The sequence below is a fragment of the Capricornis sumatraensis genome, chromosome 18, assembly GCF_032405125.1.
Source record: "Capricornis sumatraensis isolate serow.1 chromosome 18, serow.2, whole genome shotgun sequence".
NCBI classification, from domain to species: domain Eukaryota; kingdom Metazoa; phylum Chordata; class Mammalia; order Artiodactyla; family Bovidae; genus Capricornis; species Capricornis sumatraensis.
Window position 1 is genome coordinate 21,105,092 of NC_091086.1, and position 20,988 is coordinate 21,126,079.

The following is a 20,988-nucleotide window of genomic DNA, read 5'->3' on the forward strand; positions in this document are numbered from 1 at the left end:
TCTATTTAAATAGTAGTTGCTCTGCTGCTGCTGCTGCTGCTGCTAAGTTGCTTCAGTCATGTCCAACTCTGTGCGACCCCATAGATGGCAGCCCACGAAGCTCCCCCGTCCCTGGGATTCTCCAGGCAAGAACACTGGAGTGGGTTGCCATTTCCTTCTCCAATGCATGGAAGTGAAAAGTGAAAGTGAAGTCACTCAGTCCTGTCCAACTCTTAGTGACCCCATGGACTGCGGCCCACCAGGCTCCTCTGTCCATGGGATTTTCCAGACAAGAGTACTGGAGTGGGGTGCCATTGCCTTCTCCAGTAGTTGCTCTAGAATTTATAAAATGCATCTTTATCACAATATACCTTCAAATAATATTACAACATTTATGTATGATACAAGACTCTTGCAACAGATTACTTCCATTGTATTCTTCCATCCTTTGTGTTGTTTTTCAAAAGCACATTTTACTTCTTCATGTTATAAACACAGTGCATTGTTGTTATTTTTTTCTAAAGAGTCAGTTACACTTTTAAAAAATTTTTAAATAAGAATTATTTTCTGTTTACCTGCAAATTTACTGTATCTGTCATACTTTCTTTCTTTGTGTTGACCTGAGCATCCATCAAGATATATATATATATATATATATATATATATATATATATATATATCTTCCAGGTTTTTTCATTAGATTTGTTTTCCCTTAAAGTTCTTGAGTATATTTATGATAGTTGTTTGAAAGTTATTTTCTACTAATTCTATAATTTCTGTCATTTCTGAGTCTCTTGCTTTTACTTGGCCTTCTTGGTTTAGACCATATTTTCTTCCTCCTTGCCATTTGTAGTAGTTTTTCATTAGATGTTGTACATTGTGAATATTTTCTTACTGAGAGTGTCGATTTTTTTATTGTTTTTTTTTTTTTCCCCTTGGAATATTAAGTAACTTGTAGATGAGCTTGATCTTTTTGAGGCTTGTTTTGAGCAGCATTGAGATGAGTCCAGAGTAGCCTTTATTCCACAGTTGCTCAGCCCCACTTAAAAGGCATTATTCTCTGATGAATGCCCTAGTGCTTGAAACTTCTGAATTCTTGCTCTAGAAATTTTTCTGCTTATGATTATCTAGTATTGGGGTGGGGCGATATGGCTTCATGGAATTTTATCCTGTGTATATATAGACTACTATTCACTAACAAATTCCCTCCTTTTACTCTAATTTTCTGGTTCTGCAAATTCCAGCTATTTTAGGCTTCTTAGTTTCTGATCTTTGTCTCCTAACTCAGTGAGACCACCATGTTCTGCTTTGGTTCTCCTGGTCTACACTGACAGAGAGCACCTCCAGGCAGAAAGGTAGGGAAATTATATGACTCACTTTATGTTACTTTTTGCATATCACAGCTCTTCACCATCCTGGCCAGGGTCTAAAAACAGCTGCTTCGTATATTTCATGAGTTTCCTAGTTGTTTATAGTTGGAGGGCAAGCCCAATCCCAGTTATTTCCCATGTGAAAAAATGGAAATTCTGTTTATTTGATATTTGATTCCTTGAGATGGATTTAGACTCTATTATGGCCCTTATGAGTTCTTACTCCCCTTAAAATATCACCTCTTTTTCCTTTAATCTTTAAAAAATAAGACTATATCTAGAATGCATCTTTAGATAGAATATCAGTATCATCAGACTCTTCCTTTCTTTGTTTAAGAAGACTTTTTTATTTTTACAGCATAATTTTAGATTCCTTTGTGCAACAGCAAGAATCAAATGAAAATAAGATTTCTAACATCAGATGTTTTACTTTTGATAATTCTCTGTCCATAATGTCACATCCTCCTCACATTCTCCTCCCTTAGCAAATTTTTGTTCAATCCTTTAAGTGTTTGGTGTGGTTCTGAAATACATTATGACACTAGCAAAGGTGATTTAGGATTCCTTAACTGAGTAGATAGAAAAATTGAAAAGTGAGCTTAAATTGAAGGAAAATTCAGAGCTGCTAGATGTCTTGTTTTTATTTTGTTTTCACTGTTTTGTATTGTGCAGATTCAGATATACTTATATTTGTTGTTGTTAATCGCTCAGTCATGTCTGACTGTTTGCAACCCCATGTACTGCAGTATGCCAGGCTTTCCTGTCCTTCACTATCTCCTGGAGTTTCCTCAAATTCATGTCCATCGAGTCAGTAATGCCATCCAAACATTTCATCCTCTGCCACCCCCTTCTCCAACTGCCCTCAATCTTTCCTGGCATGTAGGTCTTTTCCAGTGTGTCAGCTCTTTGTGGTCAAAGAATTGGCACTTCAGCATCAGTCCTTCCAATGAATATTAACAGTTGATTTATTTTAGGATTGACTGGTTTGATATTCTTGCTGTCCAACAGACTCTGAAGAGTCTTCTCCAGTACCACATTTCAAAAGCATCAATTCTTCAGTGCTCAGTCTTCTTTATGGTCCAGCTATCACATCCATGGATGACTATTGGAAAAACCATAGCTTTCACTAGACAGACCTTGTGGACAAAGTGATGTCTCTGCTTTTTAATATGCTATCTAGGTTTGTCATAGCTTTTCTTCCAAGGAGTAAGCATCTTTAATTTCATGGCTGCAGTGATTTTGGAACCCAAGAAAGTAAAGTCTGTCACTTGTTTCCATTGTTTCTCCATCTATTTGCCATGAAGTGATGGGACCAGATGGCATGATCTTAGTTTTTTGAATGTTGGGTTTTAAGCCACCTTTTTCACTCTTCTCTTTCACTTTCATCAAGAGGTTCTTTAGTTCCTCTTCACTTTCTGCCATTAAGGTGGTGTCATTTGCATATCTGATGTTATTGATATTTCTCCCAGCAATTTGATTCCAGCTGTGCTTCATCCACCCTGGCATTTCGTATGATGTACTCTGCACACAAGTTAAATAAGCAGGGTGACAGTATACAGCCTTGATGAAGTCCTTTCCCAATTTGGAACCAACCTGTTGTTTCATGTCTGCTTCTAACTATTGCTTCTTGACCTGCATACGAGTTTCTTAGGAAGCTGGTCAGGTGGTCTGGTATTCTCATCTCTTGAAGAATTTTCCACAGTTTGTTGTTATCCACACAGTCAAAGGCTTTAGCGAAGTCAGTGAAGTAGAAGTAGATGTTTATATGGAATTCTGTTGCTTTTTCTATGATCCAACAGATGTTGGCAATTTGATCTCTGGTCCTCTGCCTTTTCTAAATCTGTCTTGTACATCTGGAAGTTCTCAGATCACATTCTTTGAAGCCTAGTTTGAAGGATTTTGAGCATTACCTTGCCAGCATGTGAAATGAGCACAGTTGTATGGTAGTTTGAACTTTCTTTGGCATTGCCCTTCTTTGGGATTGCAATGAAAACTGACCTTTTCCAGTCCTGTGGCCACTGCTGAATTTTCCAAATTTTGCTGCCATGTTTGAGTGTAGCACTTTAACAGCATCATCTGTTAGGATCTGAATTAGCTCTGATGAAATGCCATCACCTCCTCTAGTTTTGTTCATAGTGATGCTTCCTAAGGCTCACTTGACTTGACATTCATAGGGTATCTGTCTCTAGGCAAGTGATCACACCATTGTGGTTATCTGGGTCATTAAGACCTTCTTTGTATAATTGTTCAATGTATTCTTGCTACCTCTTCTTAATCTCTTCAACTTTGTTCAGTTCAGTTCAGTCGCTCAGTTGTGTCCTGCTCTTTGCAACCCCATGGACTGCAGCACGCCAGGCTTCCCTGTCCATCACCAACTCCTGGAGTTTTCTCAAGCTCATGTCCATTGAGTCAGTGATGCCATCCAACCATCTCATCCTCTGTTGTCCCCTTCTCCTCCCACCTTCAATCTTTCCCAGCATCAGGGTCTTTTCCAATGAGTCAGTTCTTTGCATCAGGTGGCCAAAGTATAAGAGTTCCAGCTTCAACATCAGTCCTTCCAATGAATATTGAGGACTGATTTCCTTTAGGATGGACTGGTTGGATCTCTTTGCAGTCCAACAGACTCTCAAGAGTCTTCTCCAACACCACAGTTCAAAAGCATCAATTCTTCGGCACTCAGCTTTCTTTATAGTCCATATGTCCATACATGACTACTGGAAAAACCACAACTTTGACTGGATGGACCTTTGTTGGCAAAATAAAGCTGTCTTGGTTGGTCATAACTTTTCTTCCAAGGAGTAAGCGTCTTTTAATTTCATGGCTGCAGTCACTATCTGCAGTGATTTTGGAGCCCTCCCCCAAATAAAGTCTGTCACTGTTTCCACTGTTTTCCCATCTATTTCCCATGAAGTGATGGGACCAGATGCCATGATCTTAGTTTTTTGAATATTGAGTTTTAAGCCAACTTTTCACTCTCCTCTTTCACTTTCATCAAGAGACTCTTTAGATCTTCTTCTCTATCTGCCATAAGGGTGGTGTCATCTGCATGTCTGAGGTTATTGATATTTCTCCCAGAAATCTTGATTCCAGCTTGTGCTTCCTCCAGCCCAGCGTTTCTCATGATGTACTCTGCATGTAGGTTAAATAAGCAGGGTGACAATATACAGCCTTGATGTACTGCTTTCCTTATTTGGAACCAGTCTGTTGTTCCATGTTCAGTTCTAACTGTTGCTTCCTGATCTGCATACAGATTTCTCAAGAGGCAGGTCAGATGGTCTGGTATTTCTATCTCTTTCAGAATTTTCCAGTTTGTTGTGATTCAGCTTTGTTAGGTCCATACAATTTATGTCCTTTATTGTATCCATCTTTGCATGAAATGTTCCCTTGGTATCTCTTACTTTTCTTGAAGAGATCTCTAGCCTTTCCCATTTTATTGTTTTCCTCTATTTCTTTGCATTATTCACTTAAGAAAACTTTATCTCTCCTTGCTATTCTTTGGAACTCTGCCTTTAGTTGGGTATATGTTTCCCTTTCCCTTTTGCCTTTTCCTTCTCTTTTTTTCTCAGCTATTTGTAAGGCCTCCTCAGACAACCATTTTGGTTTCTTGCATTTCTTTTTCTTGGGGATAGTTTTGGTCACCGCCTCTTGTACATTGTTACAAACCTCTGTCCATAGTTCTTCAGGCACTCTGTCTATCAGATGAAATCCCTTGAATCTATTTGTCACTTCCACTGTATAATCATAAGGGATTTGATTTGGGTCATACCTGAATGACCTAATGGTTTTCCCTATTTTCTTCATTTTGGGTCTGAATTTTGCAATAAGGAGTTCATGATCTGAGCCACAATCAGCTCCAAGTCTTGTTTTTGCTGACTGTATAGAGCTTCTCCATCTTCGGCTGCAAAGAATATAATCAATCTGATTTCAACATTGACCATCCTGGTGATGTCCATGTGTAGAGTCATCTCTTGTGTTTTTGGAAAAGGGTGTTTTCTATGACCAGTGTATTCTCTAGACAAAACTCTGTTAGCCTTTGCCCTGCTTCATTTTGTCCTTATATTGCCTAGGTAGTGTTGATGTTTCAAACGAGACAGAATCACTGTGAGAGTTGAAAATAAAAAATTTTAAATATAAGACAAATTTAAGACTAAATAATTTTTAGCTAGCACGTTCCTGTCTCCAAAGTTTAGACTTTTTTGACAGTCAAATGAATTTACAACATATTTGAAGTCAAGAAGGTACAGATATATTTTCCAGGCAGTTAAGGATGAGGAAATGAAAATGATCTATACTCCTAAGGATAAGTGGTAGATTTCCAGAGTCAGAGACTCTGCATCATGACCCTTTTAGTCCTTTGGGGCTGCATGATCATCTGGCCTCATAAAGTTTTTGAATAAGTTAGCAAACTAACAGAAAGATTAAGCTGACATGTTTTTTATCACTGTCAAAGCATGATAATTATTATCAAAATTATCTCTCATTTATTTATAGAAGTTTTATGTAGTAGTGCTGATAACCATTTTTGTATTACATATTTTTAAACTTTTTTTCACATTTTTTTCCTAAGGAGGTTTAAAAAATGATGTTAATCTTTTTCTTGATACCTTCTGAGGTTTTGATCATGCTTAGAAAAGCCTTTCAATGCCCCAACATTATTTTTTTTATATATTCCCACATTTTCTCCTAGCCTTTTATGACTTAACTATATTTACATTTAAATAATTACACATCTGGCATTTATTCTTTTCTCTCCCTTTCTTTAAACTTTGTTTTTATTGAAGTCAGATTCAAATAATATAGAATTCAAACATTTTAAAATGAACAACATAGTGGCATTTAATACATTCCAAAATATTTTCATCATCCCAGAAACAACCGCATGTCTGTTAAGCAGTTACTTCCCATCCCTTAGCCCCTGGCAGCCACCAGTTTGCTTTTTGTCCCTATGAATATACCTATTCTAGATATTTCTTGTAAATAGAAGAGTAAAATAGGTGATCTTTTCTGTCTAGCTTCTTCTACTTAGTGCAATTTTTTTGTTTGTTTCCTTTGAGTCATGTGTAGTACTTCATTCTTTTCTATGGCTGAATTTTATTCCATTGTCCTGTATATGCTCCAGTTTTTTATCCAGCCATTCACTGATGGACATTTGGGTTGTTTCCACCTTTAGCTATTGAGAGTTACTACTATAAGCTTGTGTATACAAATATTTGAGTACTAATTTTCATTTCTTTTGGATATATACCTAGGAATGGAGTTGTGATAGCTATTCTTATATAAAAAATGAGATAAATTCAGCTTTTTTTTTTTTTTGCCTAAAATCTAGTCTTTTGTCTTAGTTCCATTTCTTGTTATCTTTCCTCTACTAATTTAGGATGCTTCCTTTGTTATACATTAACTCCCTATTGTACTTGTGTTTATTTCTTAGCTATCCATTTTGTTCTATTTTTCTGTCCATCTGTGTGCCAGACCACAGGTTGCCCCCCCTGTACTTGTATAATTACTGTTTTAACATTTGGACAGGAAACTCTCCTCTTCACCCCTACTCCCATCCTTTAGTCATAATTTCCCTTGCTTGTTCCATATTTTTATTCTTTCAGATAAGCCTTTCATTCTTGTCTATCAATAACATTATAAATACTCAATATCTTCCTGACATTCATGTGGAAAATTACTATTTAAAATTGTACTTAAGAAAATGGTCAAGAATCCAATATCTAAATGAAAATGGATATTCATTGTACACTTCAGTGCAGTTTTTATTCAGTTACATTGTAGTGCATGAAGTTTCAGATTTTAACTGAAGTGTTTTGGTTTATTTTTTTAATTTTTTTTTAGCTTTAAAATCTGAAGGGGATGATTACTATATTAATGGTGCCTGGACTATTGACTGGCCGAGGAAATTTGATGTTGCTGGGACAGCTTTTCACTATAAGAGACCAACTGATGAACCAGAATCCTTAGAAGCTTTAGGTCCCACCTCGGAAAATCTCATTGTCATGGTAAATATGCCTTTGCCACTTCATTTCTCCTCTTTGTAATCTGTCCTTTGAAGTAGGACGGGGCAGGATTTATTATCTGAAATTAAAGTAAATAATGGTAAAATGCCCAAGGGTGAAAATATCTGTGTCAAGTTGAGACTGCACTGCTCTTTCCATATGACTGATCTTTTCAATGCCTGCTTGAATAATATTTGTATAACCAAACAAGGCAAATGAGAGAAATGGCTCCAAATTACCCATGAAAATGGAAGGAGAATATTCAATATAAGTACATGTGTTCTAAAAGTTGTCTTAAATTTACCTTAAGACTTAGATTATGACATTTTCTTCTTCAAAAGAAATAATAAATATCTGAATAAAGGCTCATTGTATTTTAATTATCTTCACCAGTTGTTTTCAATGGCAGGTTCTGCTTCAGGAACAGAATTTGGGAATTAGGTATAAATTCAATGTTCCCATCACCCGGACCGGCAGTGGAGACAATGAAGTTGGCTTTACGTGGAATCATCAGCCTTGGTCAGAATGCTCAGCTACTTGTGCTGGAGGTAAGACACCCACTAGGCAGCCCACCCAGAGGGCAGGATGGAAAGCAAAACATTCTGAGCTATGCTTTGTGTTTGCTAAAGAAGCTAATTGGAAACATTTCTTGCAGGTTTGCTTCAAGCTGTAATTTAGCAAAAGAAACTTTGCTTTAATTACATTACATTCCGTTTGTTTTTAACCTCATGTAATTTGTACAGATTTGTTGGTAAAATACATCTTGGCACAATGAGTGTCTCTGCTGGTGCTTCTCCCAAGACTGTCTTGAAGGTGGGCTGTTTGCTTTTCGTGAACACATTCTTGGTAAAGAACATCAAGAGTTTTATATAAGAAAATGAGCGAGAATCAGACGGCACAGATGCAACATCTTGTAATGGGGGATGAGAATGTATGTCTGTGTGCTTGTATGTTTGTGTTTGTGTGCTTGTGTGTTTCCCACAATCCTATTCAAACTCCCTTCTGCAGCCATCCAAGTTAAGGGACTATATTCTGGGATACTACAATAATTACTGGTCTGGGTCTCTGGCTTAATGGTGTTTGCAGACCCCATGGTAGTCCCTCAGAGAGGTAGCTGCTAGGCGGTGGTTGGTGATGTGTTGGTTGTCCCATGTGCGTTTTTCATGGGTGCCTTTTCCCCACAATTTACTCTATTCCTAATCCTCCTCCCTCTAGTGGCCACCAATGCAATTCTTTACCTCTGGCTGGGAGAGCAGGACAGTTGGCTTCCTTCAAAGCCAACACCCTTGCTGCTGCATGGACTGGTGAGTAGAAGTGCTGTGCAAGCAGCATCTTCCTTCTCTCTGGAGACTAAATGCATCGCCTCCACCGTACACCTTGATCCTAATAGGCAAGAAAACAAATGTATCCCTCAGGTCTGTGCTGGACTAGAGCACCTCACCATTCCAAAAGCAAAGGTGAAATTTTGAATAGTGATATATAGAATGGGAGAGATGGAACTAAAGTGAATCATACCATTTTACCCCATATTCCAATTACCTATTTTTCCTTTCTAAACTACTAAGAAACACAGGCTTTACATGGACTTTATCCTACTAGTCCTATACTCACTGAATCTCTAAGTACTTCTGATTCTCAAAGCTTGAATCAGAGAAATTATTTTTCACAGAGGTAAATAATCACAATAATAGATTCAGTAATTTTAAACTCATATAGAATTAAATCACAGATAAACTCCAACTTCTGTAGTAAGCACTATAGAAAAAAGAAAAACCAATAAGTAATAATAATGTTTTCCTTCTGTGTGAAGTATCATGAAACATGGTTATGTGTAATCTGTGGCATATTTATAAAGATCTCTAATTCCCATCCGTTTTATGTGTGAAATGGCTGGTGATTTAGAAAATTTAAAAAACTGTAGGGCATTACTATTTCTTTTAATAAAATAAAGAATATTTGAAATGAATCATTCAAGTGAATGCCATTATATTATAGTGGCATTATAATATATTATATTATATCTTTCTTTGTTTCAATTAAATTCCTTTTTATTTAATCCATAAATTAACTTTCCCCTTTTCACATACCAAAAAGAAATCTACATGATAACAATAAATACATAATTCAGGCCCCGAGGTAAAGTGGGATAAACTTATTAAAGAAGAGTAGAAAGAATTTAAGTTTAGGAAATCTAATGAAGTTTGAATGTCGAGGTTGATTATCTCAGAGAAGAGAAGGCTGAGGGAGAGAATATTAGTTTCTTCAAGTATGTGACAGAATGTTGAATGGGAAATTCTTAGTGCCTATTCATCTTGGTACTGACAATTGCTATATTTGGGGATGGTTTAGATACAGTCTTGTCTGAGGCCAAGGAGGGATTAAGTAAATTCTCAATGTTCCTTCTAACTCTGATTGTTTTGTTCAGAAAGGAGATACTCCAACAAAAAAGGGGACTTAATTTAGGAGAGAAACTATGATTTTATTAAAGTAAAGAAATATGAAAAATCTGAATGTGTGGTATTCTTTTCCATGACCCTAGTATTGAGAAATCATAATAGAAAATAGACTTCTTGTGCTAGGAGATAAAACAAAAGAAAAACAAGGAGGAAGCAAAACCATTGGAAAGAGAATTTTCTCTTTGTTATTTGTACTTTTTTCTTCTCTTGTGGAGCTACCATTCTAGATATTTGAGGTGGTTCTGGAAATAAAGTTTTGCTCAGTTATGAGTGACAAGCCTTTAAAAGGCCATTTCCTTCTTTGGAAGAGAGATGTACAGTGTTTGAAAATTGGCAGGAATAGTGTGATGAGCTGTTATTTCTTGGTAATTGTTTGCAAAGTGTGGTTACCAGACCAGCAGTATCAGTGTTACCTGAGAATTTATGAGAAATGCTAATTTGGGACCCATCTCAGACCTACCAAATAGCATCTCTCTGGATGGGGCCCCAAACTCTGTTTTAACAAGTTCTCCAAGTGATTCTGATACTCATTCAAATTTCAGTACCACTGGTCCTAGTTCACAGAGAATCTGAAACCTAGCACTCTAGACACATAGAATTCACATCCTCACCACTGAAGTCTATGCATCTCACTAGACTCATTTTGCATCTAAAACAATTTCTGGAACATACTAGGAACTCAGGAAATGTTTATAGTAAGTGAATGAGCAAAAGGAGTGAATTATTTTGGTCAATTTTATATTTAAGTTATTCTTTCCAGTGGAGGAAATTAGAGTTTAGAATTGCTGTTTTTCTTGTAAGGTGGAGCAAAGCAATTGCTAGAGAAAGACAGTATAATTTTGATTATAGTCTTTTGTTTGAATAGGTTGAAAATATTTCCCAGAATATAGAGTACAGATATCAATTATTAGAATTATTCTTCCTACACGTAACCCCACTTTTAACCTTAGGTTCTTTAAATATTGGAGGCTTAGGATTCAGGGAAGGAAAATCCCTTACAGCTCCAGGAATCTTGATCAAAGAAAGAACCAGAGTCATATGTCCAGTGATGGTAAATGGAACTTCATCTGTAGTTAAGGAGTCTTTCAGGGAAAGTCATTTCTTCTCAGTTTCACTCAGAAGCTAAAGATGAATACTAAACATGAATTTTTAATTGGGATACTCTATGCTCATCTTTCCAAGGTGGTGCTAGGTATCTTGAGACTGCCAAAACTTTTTAAAATGTAAAACAAAGGAACAGGAACGATCTCAAAGAACTTTCTATTGCAATCTCATGACTCGTTAGTGTTCTCACCTATGCTGTCCCGCATATGTCTAATTAATAGCAAGACCTTTGGACTTTGAGTTTGGGAGCAATGTTGGTATTTTTTCTTATGAAATCTTTCAAGATAAGAAGTTTTGAGACTGTTTTTCTGTTGCTTAGCAGACACAATGACAAATCTAAGACTGCAGGAAACATTACTGGTGATTCAGTCCAAGAAATGGCCTTTTCTCTGAGTCAGTGATGACACACTTCCTTAGCCTGAATAAAAACATTGAGATGCTGTGGGGTGTTGTCTTCAGGATAAATGTGATTTTTAAGATACAGTTGTGACTCTTCCTCTCTGAGAGAATTAAAACTTGACTATTTTCTGAACCATTGTTATTCCCACTATTGTGGGAATTCCTTATCCAAAGTATTGTATACTCTGTAATTAATCTGACTTCTAAACTTATATACTACTATTGTATTCATGATTAACGTGTTAATTGATAAAGCTTGGCCAGGTAGTGAGAATTGTACTATTTTAAAATACAAAACTTTAGGAGTTTTTTAAGTAGCAATTGATGATGATATGCCTTTTCTATGACTTTTAAACATTTAAATAATAAATAACATTTCTTATTTAAATATTTGCTCAGACGGTAAAGAATCTGCCTGTAATGCAAGAGACCTGGGTTCGATCCCTGGATTAGGAAGATCCCCTGGAAGAGGGCATGGCAACCCACTCCAGTATTCTTGCCTGAAGAATCCCCATAGACAGAGGAGCCTGGTGGGCTGCAGTCCATGGGGTCACAAAGAGTCAGATATGACTGAGTTACTAAGCGCATACAATAAATAATATATATTATCTTTTAGTTTTAGTTGTATATACTCTCTTTTTACTGATGTTTGGCTAGATGTATGGTTTTCAAGTTGTAGCATGCATCAGAATCACCTGGAAGTCTTGTTCAAACAAGGTTGCTAAATTCTGCCTCCAGTTTCTGACGTGGTAGGTCTGAGGCAGACTCCAAGAATTTGCCTTTCTAACAAATTTTCAACTGATGCTGGTAATACCAGCGTTCAGTGGTATCAGTGAATCATACTTTAAGAAATCATACTTTAAGAAACATTGGGCTAGATGCTTAGATTTTATAAAGTAAATTATTAAAACAAACTGATAAATCTTTTAGATAATAATCCATATTATAGTTGTAATCACTTTACAACCAATCTTTTAAATGGTAAATGGTTCTAGCTCATCTGTGTAATAACAAATAAAATTTTACAGTTTTATGAAACATTTTTTGGTGCCCTGTTTCATTTGCTCATTCTAAATAGCACCAGGAGATAGGCATTCCTATTGTTTTTCTTCTTTTACAGGTAAAACTCAAGTAACTTGCTGAAATCAAGACTTCAAACTAGTGATTTTCTAAATGTAGCATTTTCTCTTATAATAAAAATGGTCCTTTACCTTGAACAGAGCTTTTTCATCAGTTGACATTATCAGTAGAGCAACAGGCCTACCTCTGCATGAAATGTTCCCTTGGTGTCTCTTAATTTCCTATTCTATTGTTTTCCTCTATTTTTCTGCATTATTCACTGAATAAGGTTTCTTACCTCTCCTTGTTATTCTTTGGAACTCTGCATTCAGTTGGATATATGTTTCACTTTCTCCTTTGGCTTTTACTTCTCCTCTTTTCTCAGCTATTTATAAGGCCTCCTCAGACAACCATCTTGCCTTCTTGCATTTCTTTTTCTTGGGGATCGTTTTGGTCACCACCTCTTGTACAATGTTGTGAACCTCCGTCCATAGCTCTTCAGGCACTCTGTCTATCAGATCTAATCCCTTGAATCTATTTGCCATTTCCACTGTATAATCATAAGGGATTTGATTTGGGTCATACCTGAATGACCTAGTGGTTTCCCCTATTTTCTTCTATTTAAGTCTGAATTTTTCAATAAGGAGTCAATGATCTGAACCACAATCAGCTTCCAGTCTTGTTTTTGCTGACCGTATAGAGCTTCTCCATCTTCGGCTGCAAAGAATATAATCAATTTGATTTCAACATTGACCGTCTGATGATGTCCATGTATAGAGTCATCTATCACGTTGTTGGAAGATGGTGTTTGCTATGACCAGTGTTTCTCTTGATAAAACTCCATTAGCCTTTACCTTGCTTCATTTTGCCCTCCAAACAGGCCAAATTTGCCTGTTACTCCAGATATCTCTTGACTTCCTACTTTTGAATTCCAATCCCCTATGATGAAAAGGACATCTTTTTTTGGTGTTAGTTCTAAAAGGTCTTGTAGGTCTTCATAGAACCATTCAACTTCAGCTTCTTTGGCATTAGTGGTTGGGGCATAGACTTGGATGACTGTGACGTTGAATGGTTTACCTTGGAAATAACCAGAGATCATTCTGTCATTTTTGAGACTACACCCGAGTACTGCATTTTGGACTCTTTTGTTCGGACTGTGAGGACTATTCCATTTCTTCTAAGGGATTCTTGTGCACAGTATTGGATACGATGGTCATCTGAATTAAACTTGCCCATTCCTGTCCATTTTAGTTCACTGATTCCTAAAATGTCGATGTTCATTCTTGCCATCTGTTTGACCACATTCAATTTACCTTGATTCATGGACCTAACATTCCAAGTTCCAGTCCAATATTGTTCTTTACAACATTGGACTTCATTTTTATCACCAGACTCGATATTGTTTCCACTTTGGCTCAACCTCTTCATTCTTTCTGAAGCTATTTCTCCACTCTTCTCCAGTAGCATATTGAATACCTACCAACCTGGAGGGCTCATCTTCCAGTGTCATGTCTTTTCACCTTTTCATACTATTCATGTGGTTCCTGAGACAAGAATACTGAAGTGATTTGCCATTCCCTCCTCCAGTGGACCACATTTTGTCAGAACTCTCCACCATGACCTGTCTGTCTTTGGTGGCCCTGCACAGCGTGGCTCATAATTTCACTGAGTTAGACAAGGCTGTGATCCACGTGTGCATTTTGGTTAGTTTTCTGTATCGTGGTTTTCATTCTGGAGGCTGACTCATTGGAAAAGACCCTGATGCTGGGAAGGATTGAGGGCAGGAGGAGAAGGGGGTGACAGAGGATGAGATGGTTGGATGGCCTCATTGACTCAATGGACATGAGTTTGAGCAAACTCCAGGAGACAGTGAAGGACAGGAAAGCCTGGCTGCTACAGTCCGTGGAGTCACAGTCAGACATGATTTAGTGACTAAACAACAGTAGAGCAACGTGATATATTCCCCACTAATAATTTCTCCTTTACAGCTTGAAATTTCTTTTTTTCAAATGTTTTTCCTAAAGTAGTGATTCTCAGCTTTGACTGTTCATTGGAATCACTTAGGGAGCTTTAAACAACTTTGAAGTTCGGTCCTGCCCCCAGATATTCCTATCTAATTGTTTAGGAATATTGTTAAAAGCTCCGTTGATAACTCTAATGTGTAGCCATGGTTAAGTACTGCCTTTGAGGCTGATTGAAGGTTTAGTTAGTTTTCAAATTGCATTCAGATGCAAACACCTCTCAAAGCATTACTCATATCTCTGTTCTTAATTGGTTACTAGTTGAATGTAAAGGTTAATGAGCTTTTGGTATAAGTATCTGGGGTGGAAAAGTAGCTAGAGGCATCAGAGAAGGGAATGAAAAGAGTGGTAGAATACTAATTAATTTCGCAATTTTGTTTAGTGTGGTCATTGTCCTTGGACTTGTCTTTAGAAAGTTTATTGTAGTTTATTTACATGCTTGCTTCTTTACCTAGTAAATCATTTATAAGCGTCTAAATAATGCTTTTAAAACTGACTGAAATTGTGTTAAATATCTTATTTTGGCCTTTTGGCTAAGATCAAGGGAAATTATACTAAATGGATTTTCCAAAACCCTTTCTTCTCATTTCAAGTTTCTGTGGTACTTAGGGAGCTAAAATGAATGAGTGATATATATACTCAACCAACTTTAATTTAGATGCACAAGTCAGAATATAAGGCCCTTGTTTTAACATTTATGAAAAACTGATAACAAACTTTATTTTTTTTCTTTGTGACTAAGAGTTCTAATCAGAGAAGGTCTTTTATTGTTTTAGGAAATTGTTGTTTTTGTTAGGGAATGAATTTTTGCAAAATGCAGCAGTATTCACGATAATCTCCTCCCCTATCTTTCTAGATGTACTCTCATTTCCCACTATTCAAACCAGTCCCTTTACACCTCACCCGCCAAGTCCTCCTCTTATTTAATACAACCCTTAGACTTTAAAGCTTCCCTGCTTGCAATGCTGGAGACCCGGGTTCGATCCCTGGGTCAAGTAGTTCCCCTGGAGGAGGAAATGGCAACCTGCTCCAGTATTCTTGCCTGGGAAATCCATGGACAGAGGAGCATAGTGGTCTACAGTCCGTGGGTCACAAAGAGTCGGACAGGACTGCGAAACTAACAAAGACTTTAAAGCAAAACTTTCCAAAACCAGTTAACAGAGTTGATGCTGTACTGTTGTACCTGTTCTGTTACAAAAGAAATCTTAAGGATGCTTTAGTTGTGCCAAGAAAGTTCAGCAATACATATGTATTTTAATATATTAGTTTTACATTTATACTCTAAATATACAGTCTTTGTCCAGCAATCAGGTCTGTTGACACTTCTGATTACTTTCTTCAAATTGTTTTTTCTAGGCTTTTCTTTCTTTCTCTTTATATTGAAATACAAAAATTATATACCAGTTTGGTCAGTTTTCTGCTGACAAGGGCATCTCTCTGCTAGCCATTCATTACTTAGCAGCTCAGGGGAAAAAAAGAAAAAGATAAGCTAAAGCTATGCTTAGATGGAGGACTGGAAGAGGGAGACAGATTTATTTTTAGAGACAATTTTGATTTTGTTTGATGATCAAAGAGCACAGATATTTTTTATACAATGGAGTGTTTAAGGAATGTTTCTGATCAGTTGTCTTTGACTATTTAAAATGTTATCAGTTTTTCTTTTACATTTACATAGTCTGTTTAATTTTATTATATATTTGATGCCTAAATTTTATATAGATGCCTATTTTACTTGTTATTCTTTTTCTTCCCTGGATATTATCTTAAGCCGTGTGTGTGTGTGTGTGTGTGTGTGTGTGTGTGTGTGTGAATAACATATAAATTTTAAAAAGAAACTCTATGTTTTTCCTCTTTCTAAGACAGATATTTTTATTTTACTCTGTGGTTTTACCTGGCTCACCTAGATTCTTGTATGTATTGGAACTGGTTTCTACTTTTTAAGATGCTTTACATAGTTTCTAGTTACTAGTTTGTATTTTCCTGATTTAGGGTCATATTTTTCACACCGCACTGTGGTTCCCCACAGCACACTCACAGAGGCACTACTGAATATTGTACATTTTCAATGCAAACACAATGACATGGGTCATACACTACACAAATTATTACTTTTGAGTTGTTTGGACCTAACTATTTAATAAGTGAAACTCTTATTTTTTTTTCTTCCTGGGAGAGCTGTGAAAAAATTCCTGGGACACTAATGGTGCTGTAAACCAAGAAAATTTGAGAACTCTTGATTTAGACTAAAATGAGCATCAGTAAAGTTGGACAAAAATTAGTCACCTCACTTCGTTTCAGTAGTTGGTGAATTTTATTTCATAAGAGGAAAAAATGTATAAAAACTCCTTATTCAGGGTCTTAGTGATGTTCAGAGTTTAAAAATGGAGACTCTTATGCACTTTCATTAAGAAACTAGAGATTTTGAGTAGTATGTAAACTTCTCCTTCATATCTATATTTATTTCTTCTGATGTGCCCTGTTTGAATATGTTTCCTTCCTGTTTCTGTTAGTTCAGTTTCAAGTGATTAAAACAAAAGAAAAAAAAGGAAGAAAGGGAAAAGAAAAAAAAAACTATGTATTTGAAAGAGCCCCAATAGCAAACTCTTCTTTGCAATTTACTACCTAACAAGTTTATGTATAATATACACTATTCTTTTTACTAATAATAGACTTTTCAGACTGCTTTAGTGAATCTTTCATGCAGATTACCTGGTCCCCTTAGAAAGTTAGATATTTCTACCTTGTTTCTATAGAAGCACTTAATGTTACATATTTTATTGTTTTCAAGAATGATGCAACACAACCATAATTGTGCACTTAAAAGTAAAATAAATCCATTCTAAAATAACAATTTTGAAAAGTAATTATTAGAAAAATATAATGCAATCTTATGCCAGTACTAATATCTGGCTGAAAGAGACCATCTCTCAAAGAACTAGATAAAACAGAGGCAAATGCTTTATATATTCACAGATGTCCTTTTAATTTCTTTGCTGATTCTGTTAGTGATGTTCAATATACCTAAGATATTTAACATCACTAATAATGGTCATTTGACATTATTAGTGAACTAACAGAATATGCTTCATACAAAAAAGGATTTTGAGACTTGACTTTTATAGACCTAGTAAATAATTGGAGAAGGAAATGGCAACCCACACCAGTGTTCTTGCCTGGAGAATCCCAGGGACGGCAGAGCCTGGCGGGCTGCTGTCTATGGGGTCCCACAGAGTCAGACACAACTGAAGCCACTTAGCAACAGTAGCAGCAGCAGCAATGACACATACACTGTAACTTGGAAACAAACTCAAAGTGGATGGGGTCCTAAAACGAAACAGAGGAAAACAAAATTCAATTATTTTTCGAGTTTCAAGATAGACTTCATTGGAATGAAGTGTGAAAGACATTAATAAGTCACATAATTGTTTTCTTCCCCTGGATTTAGAAATTACCATCCATAAGTTACTTTCAGAGTTAAGTAAAAGATAAGAGATGGGAATTTTAGTTTGAATAATTAAAAACCTATTAGTCATTGTCATTTCTTTCCCTTTGAAGAAATATAGTTATATAATTAGTTTTTAGGAAAAATTCCCTATAAAAGATATTTTCTGTTTAAGGTTGTATTGTGTTCTGTTTGAAACTATGAGGGTCCTGTTACTTTTGGTTCCTTTATATACCAAACTTAGACATAAAGCAGATCACTGTGATACTTTTAATGACACAAGGCCTTTGTACAAAAGTAACTTGAGTTTACAAGGAATTAAAGATTTGTATGAGATTTGTTCGTTATTCCCTAATTTTCGCTTTGCTCTTTGAAAAATAAAATATTTGTTAGACTAGACAATAATCTGTCATTGTATTGACTGTGGCATTCCCCTAGTCATTCTTTCTCATCATCCTCTTCTTTCAATTAATTTTCAATGTTGAGAAGGAAGAGTACACTTAAACATATGGGGTTAGTTATATCAGGCTCATAGCAGGGCTCTTGTGAACATCACAGCTCCTAAAAGCCTATGCTATCTAGAGGAGAGTGAAAAAGCTGGCTTAAAACTCAGCATTCAGAAAATGAAGATCATGGCATTCAGCCTCATCACTTCATGGCAAATAGATGGGGAAACAATGGAAATAGTGACAGACTTTATTTTCTTGGGCTCCAAAATCACTGTAGATGGTAACTGCAGCCATGAAATTAAAAGATGCTTGCTCCTTGGAAGAAAAGCTATGACAAGCCTAGACAGCATATTAGAAAGCAGAGACATCACTTTGCCGACAAAGGTCCATCTAGTCAAAGCTATGCTTTTTCTGTTAGTCATGTATGGATGTGAGTTGGACCATAAAGAAGGCTGAGCACTGAAGAATCAATGCTGTTTAACTGTGGTGTTGGAGAAGACTCTTGAGAGTCCCTTGGACTGCAAGGAGATCAAACAAGTCAACCCTAAAGGAAATCAATCCTGAATATTCACTGGAGGGACTGATGCTGAGGCTGAAGCTCCAATACTTAGGCCACCTGATGCAAAGAGCCTACTCATTGGAAAATACCCTAATGCTGGGAAAGACTGAAGCAGAGGGAGAAGGGGACGACAGAGAACAAGATTTTTGGATGGCCTCACCAACTTGATGAACATGAGTTTCAGCAAGCTCCAGGAGTTGGTGATGGACAGGGAAGCCTAGTGTGCTCCATGCAGTCCATGGGGTTGCAGAGAGCTGGACATCACTGAGCAAATGAGCAACAAATGTAGCCATCGACTGCACTTAGCTCAGTTCTCATGTAACATGCCCTTCCCAGGAGTATTCCGCTAAGTAAACTCATACTCTTGGCTGATTCACACTTCTGAAAGCTAATATGTTTTTTCTTTTATTTCTCTATTTCTATTTATCGTTTTCCTTATATGGCTTCCTCTATGGAATATACATTCTAAAAAATTCTTTGAATTCTACTCTGTATTTTCAATATAATTTAAGCTTTCTAACTTCTTGTAAAAAATCTTGCATATGCAAGTTTAGTTTGAGAATCTGACATTTTTTACTGTTTACCCTTGCATACTGTGGCTTGCGTTTTCTCTAATGTTAAGATTTATAACTGAGGGAAAGAAATCTCTGCTAACCTAAAATATTCCTCCTAATGCTGTTTTCCTTCCTCTTTCATTTTGTTTCTGTTGCTTTAGAGATTGTGTTCTTCCTTAACCTAAATAGGGCCTGCATATATATTTACTCACTGAAAAACTTGGGTAGGGCTGAAAGCAATGTTTAAATGCATTCCTTTTGTATTAATGATCTATATATCACAGGTCATGTTTCACTTCACAGAAATTTTGTCCCAAATCTCATTTTTGACAGTCATAATATCGTGCATGTTTACAAGGTATTATACATAAAATACTTTTGGAAAAAAATAAAGCTTCTTATAGTGATAACCATTATCACAATTCTATAGGATTTTATGATATTACTACTCCCATTTTTTTATGTAAACAAAATTAAAATTTTAGTTTTAAATGAACAGCTTGTTTATGATTGTGTCCTTGTTATAATTTAAATCTGAAATATTTGCTCTTTGGTTCCAAGAAAAGGATTTTACATATAATTAAAGGAAAGCTTTTTTATTTGGTAATAAGTAAAAGAAGCTCAAAATCATCTTATACTCCAGCATCATTCCTCTAAGATTTTTAATGAAATACCCAAAACAATAAACTCCTACTAAAGTTCATGGAAATACCTTTTAGTGTAATATGAGTTAAAATTAGGGAACTTGCCTCTCATAGTCTTTTATTTTTAGTGTTCTGCCTCTTGACATGTCTGACTCCTTTGATACATACCTCACACTGCTAAGAACTGAGACATTTAAACAACTCAAAAGCAAATGGAATCTATCAAACGCTGTTCTCCAGACTCATATTCTGTCAAATACAGGGGGAAAGCAGACATAGAAGGGGAAAAAATGGAAAATTGAATTGTGGGGGAAAAAAAGAAAAACCAGCTTTCATAGAATTTTGGATCTGAAAGAAACATTAGAAATCATTTAATTTTTTAATCTCATTATACAAAGGAGAATAAAAACTTGCCTTAGATCATTTACCTACACTGCTAGAACTCAAAAAGAGGTGGTAACTAAACATGGCAGAAATTGGACTGAGAAAAAAATATCATAAAAAGATAAAGTGAAAGGAGATAACCCCATAGATATATGGCTATGAGAATTCTTAAGATCCACGAATATCAAAGAAGAAGGAATCAGACAGCAACTTAACAAAATGAGAGGACTATAAAATTAACAATATTAGGTCTGAAAAGGCATGATCTTATTAGATAAGGTAGCTTCCATAATATAATAGTAATTGCCATATCCTCTCCCTTCATTATTAATGTAATCTCATTGAAGTCAAGTCTGTCTCACTCATTTTCCCCCTTATAATAGAAAATCTATGACTTAGACTTAGTAGGAATTCAATGAGTTAAGTTAGATTCTTTCCATGGAAAAGATTACTGTTAATTTGTAATGAGCAGTAGGAATTCCCTCTAAGGATAATGTGATTTCTAATAAACACAATATTTGTATGCTCCACCTTATCTAACCATCACTAAACACAGTTGCTGTAGAAAA

At 36.1% G+C, this 20,988-nt stretch overlaps 1 protein-coding gene across 1 annotated transcript in view; it reads left to right on the forward strand.

Moving 5' to 3' along the window:
• ADAMTS6 (ADAM metallopeptidase with thrombospondin type 1 motif 6) overlaps positions 1 to 20,988 on the forward strand; it is a 277,466-nt gene that overhangs the window by 215,234 nt on the left and 41,244 nt on the right. The window contains exons 18-19 of the mRNA XM_068990700.1: positions 7,188 to 7,351; positions 7,758 to 7,896. Of these exons, the coding sequence (XP_068846801.1) occupies positions 7,188 to 7,351; positions 7,758 to 7,896 (303 nt within the window). The remainder of the gene's footprint in view (positions 1 to 7,187; positions 7,352 to 7,757; positions 7,897 to 20,988) is intronic.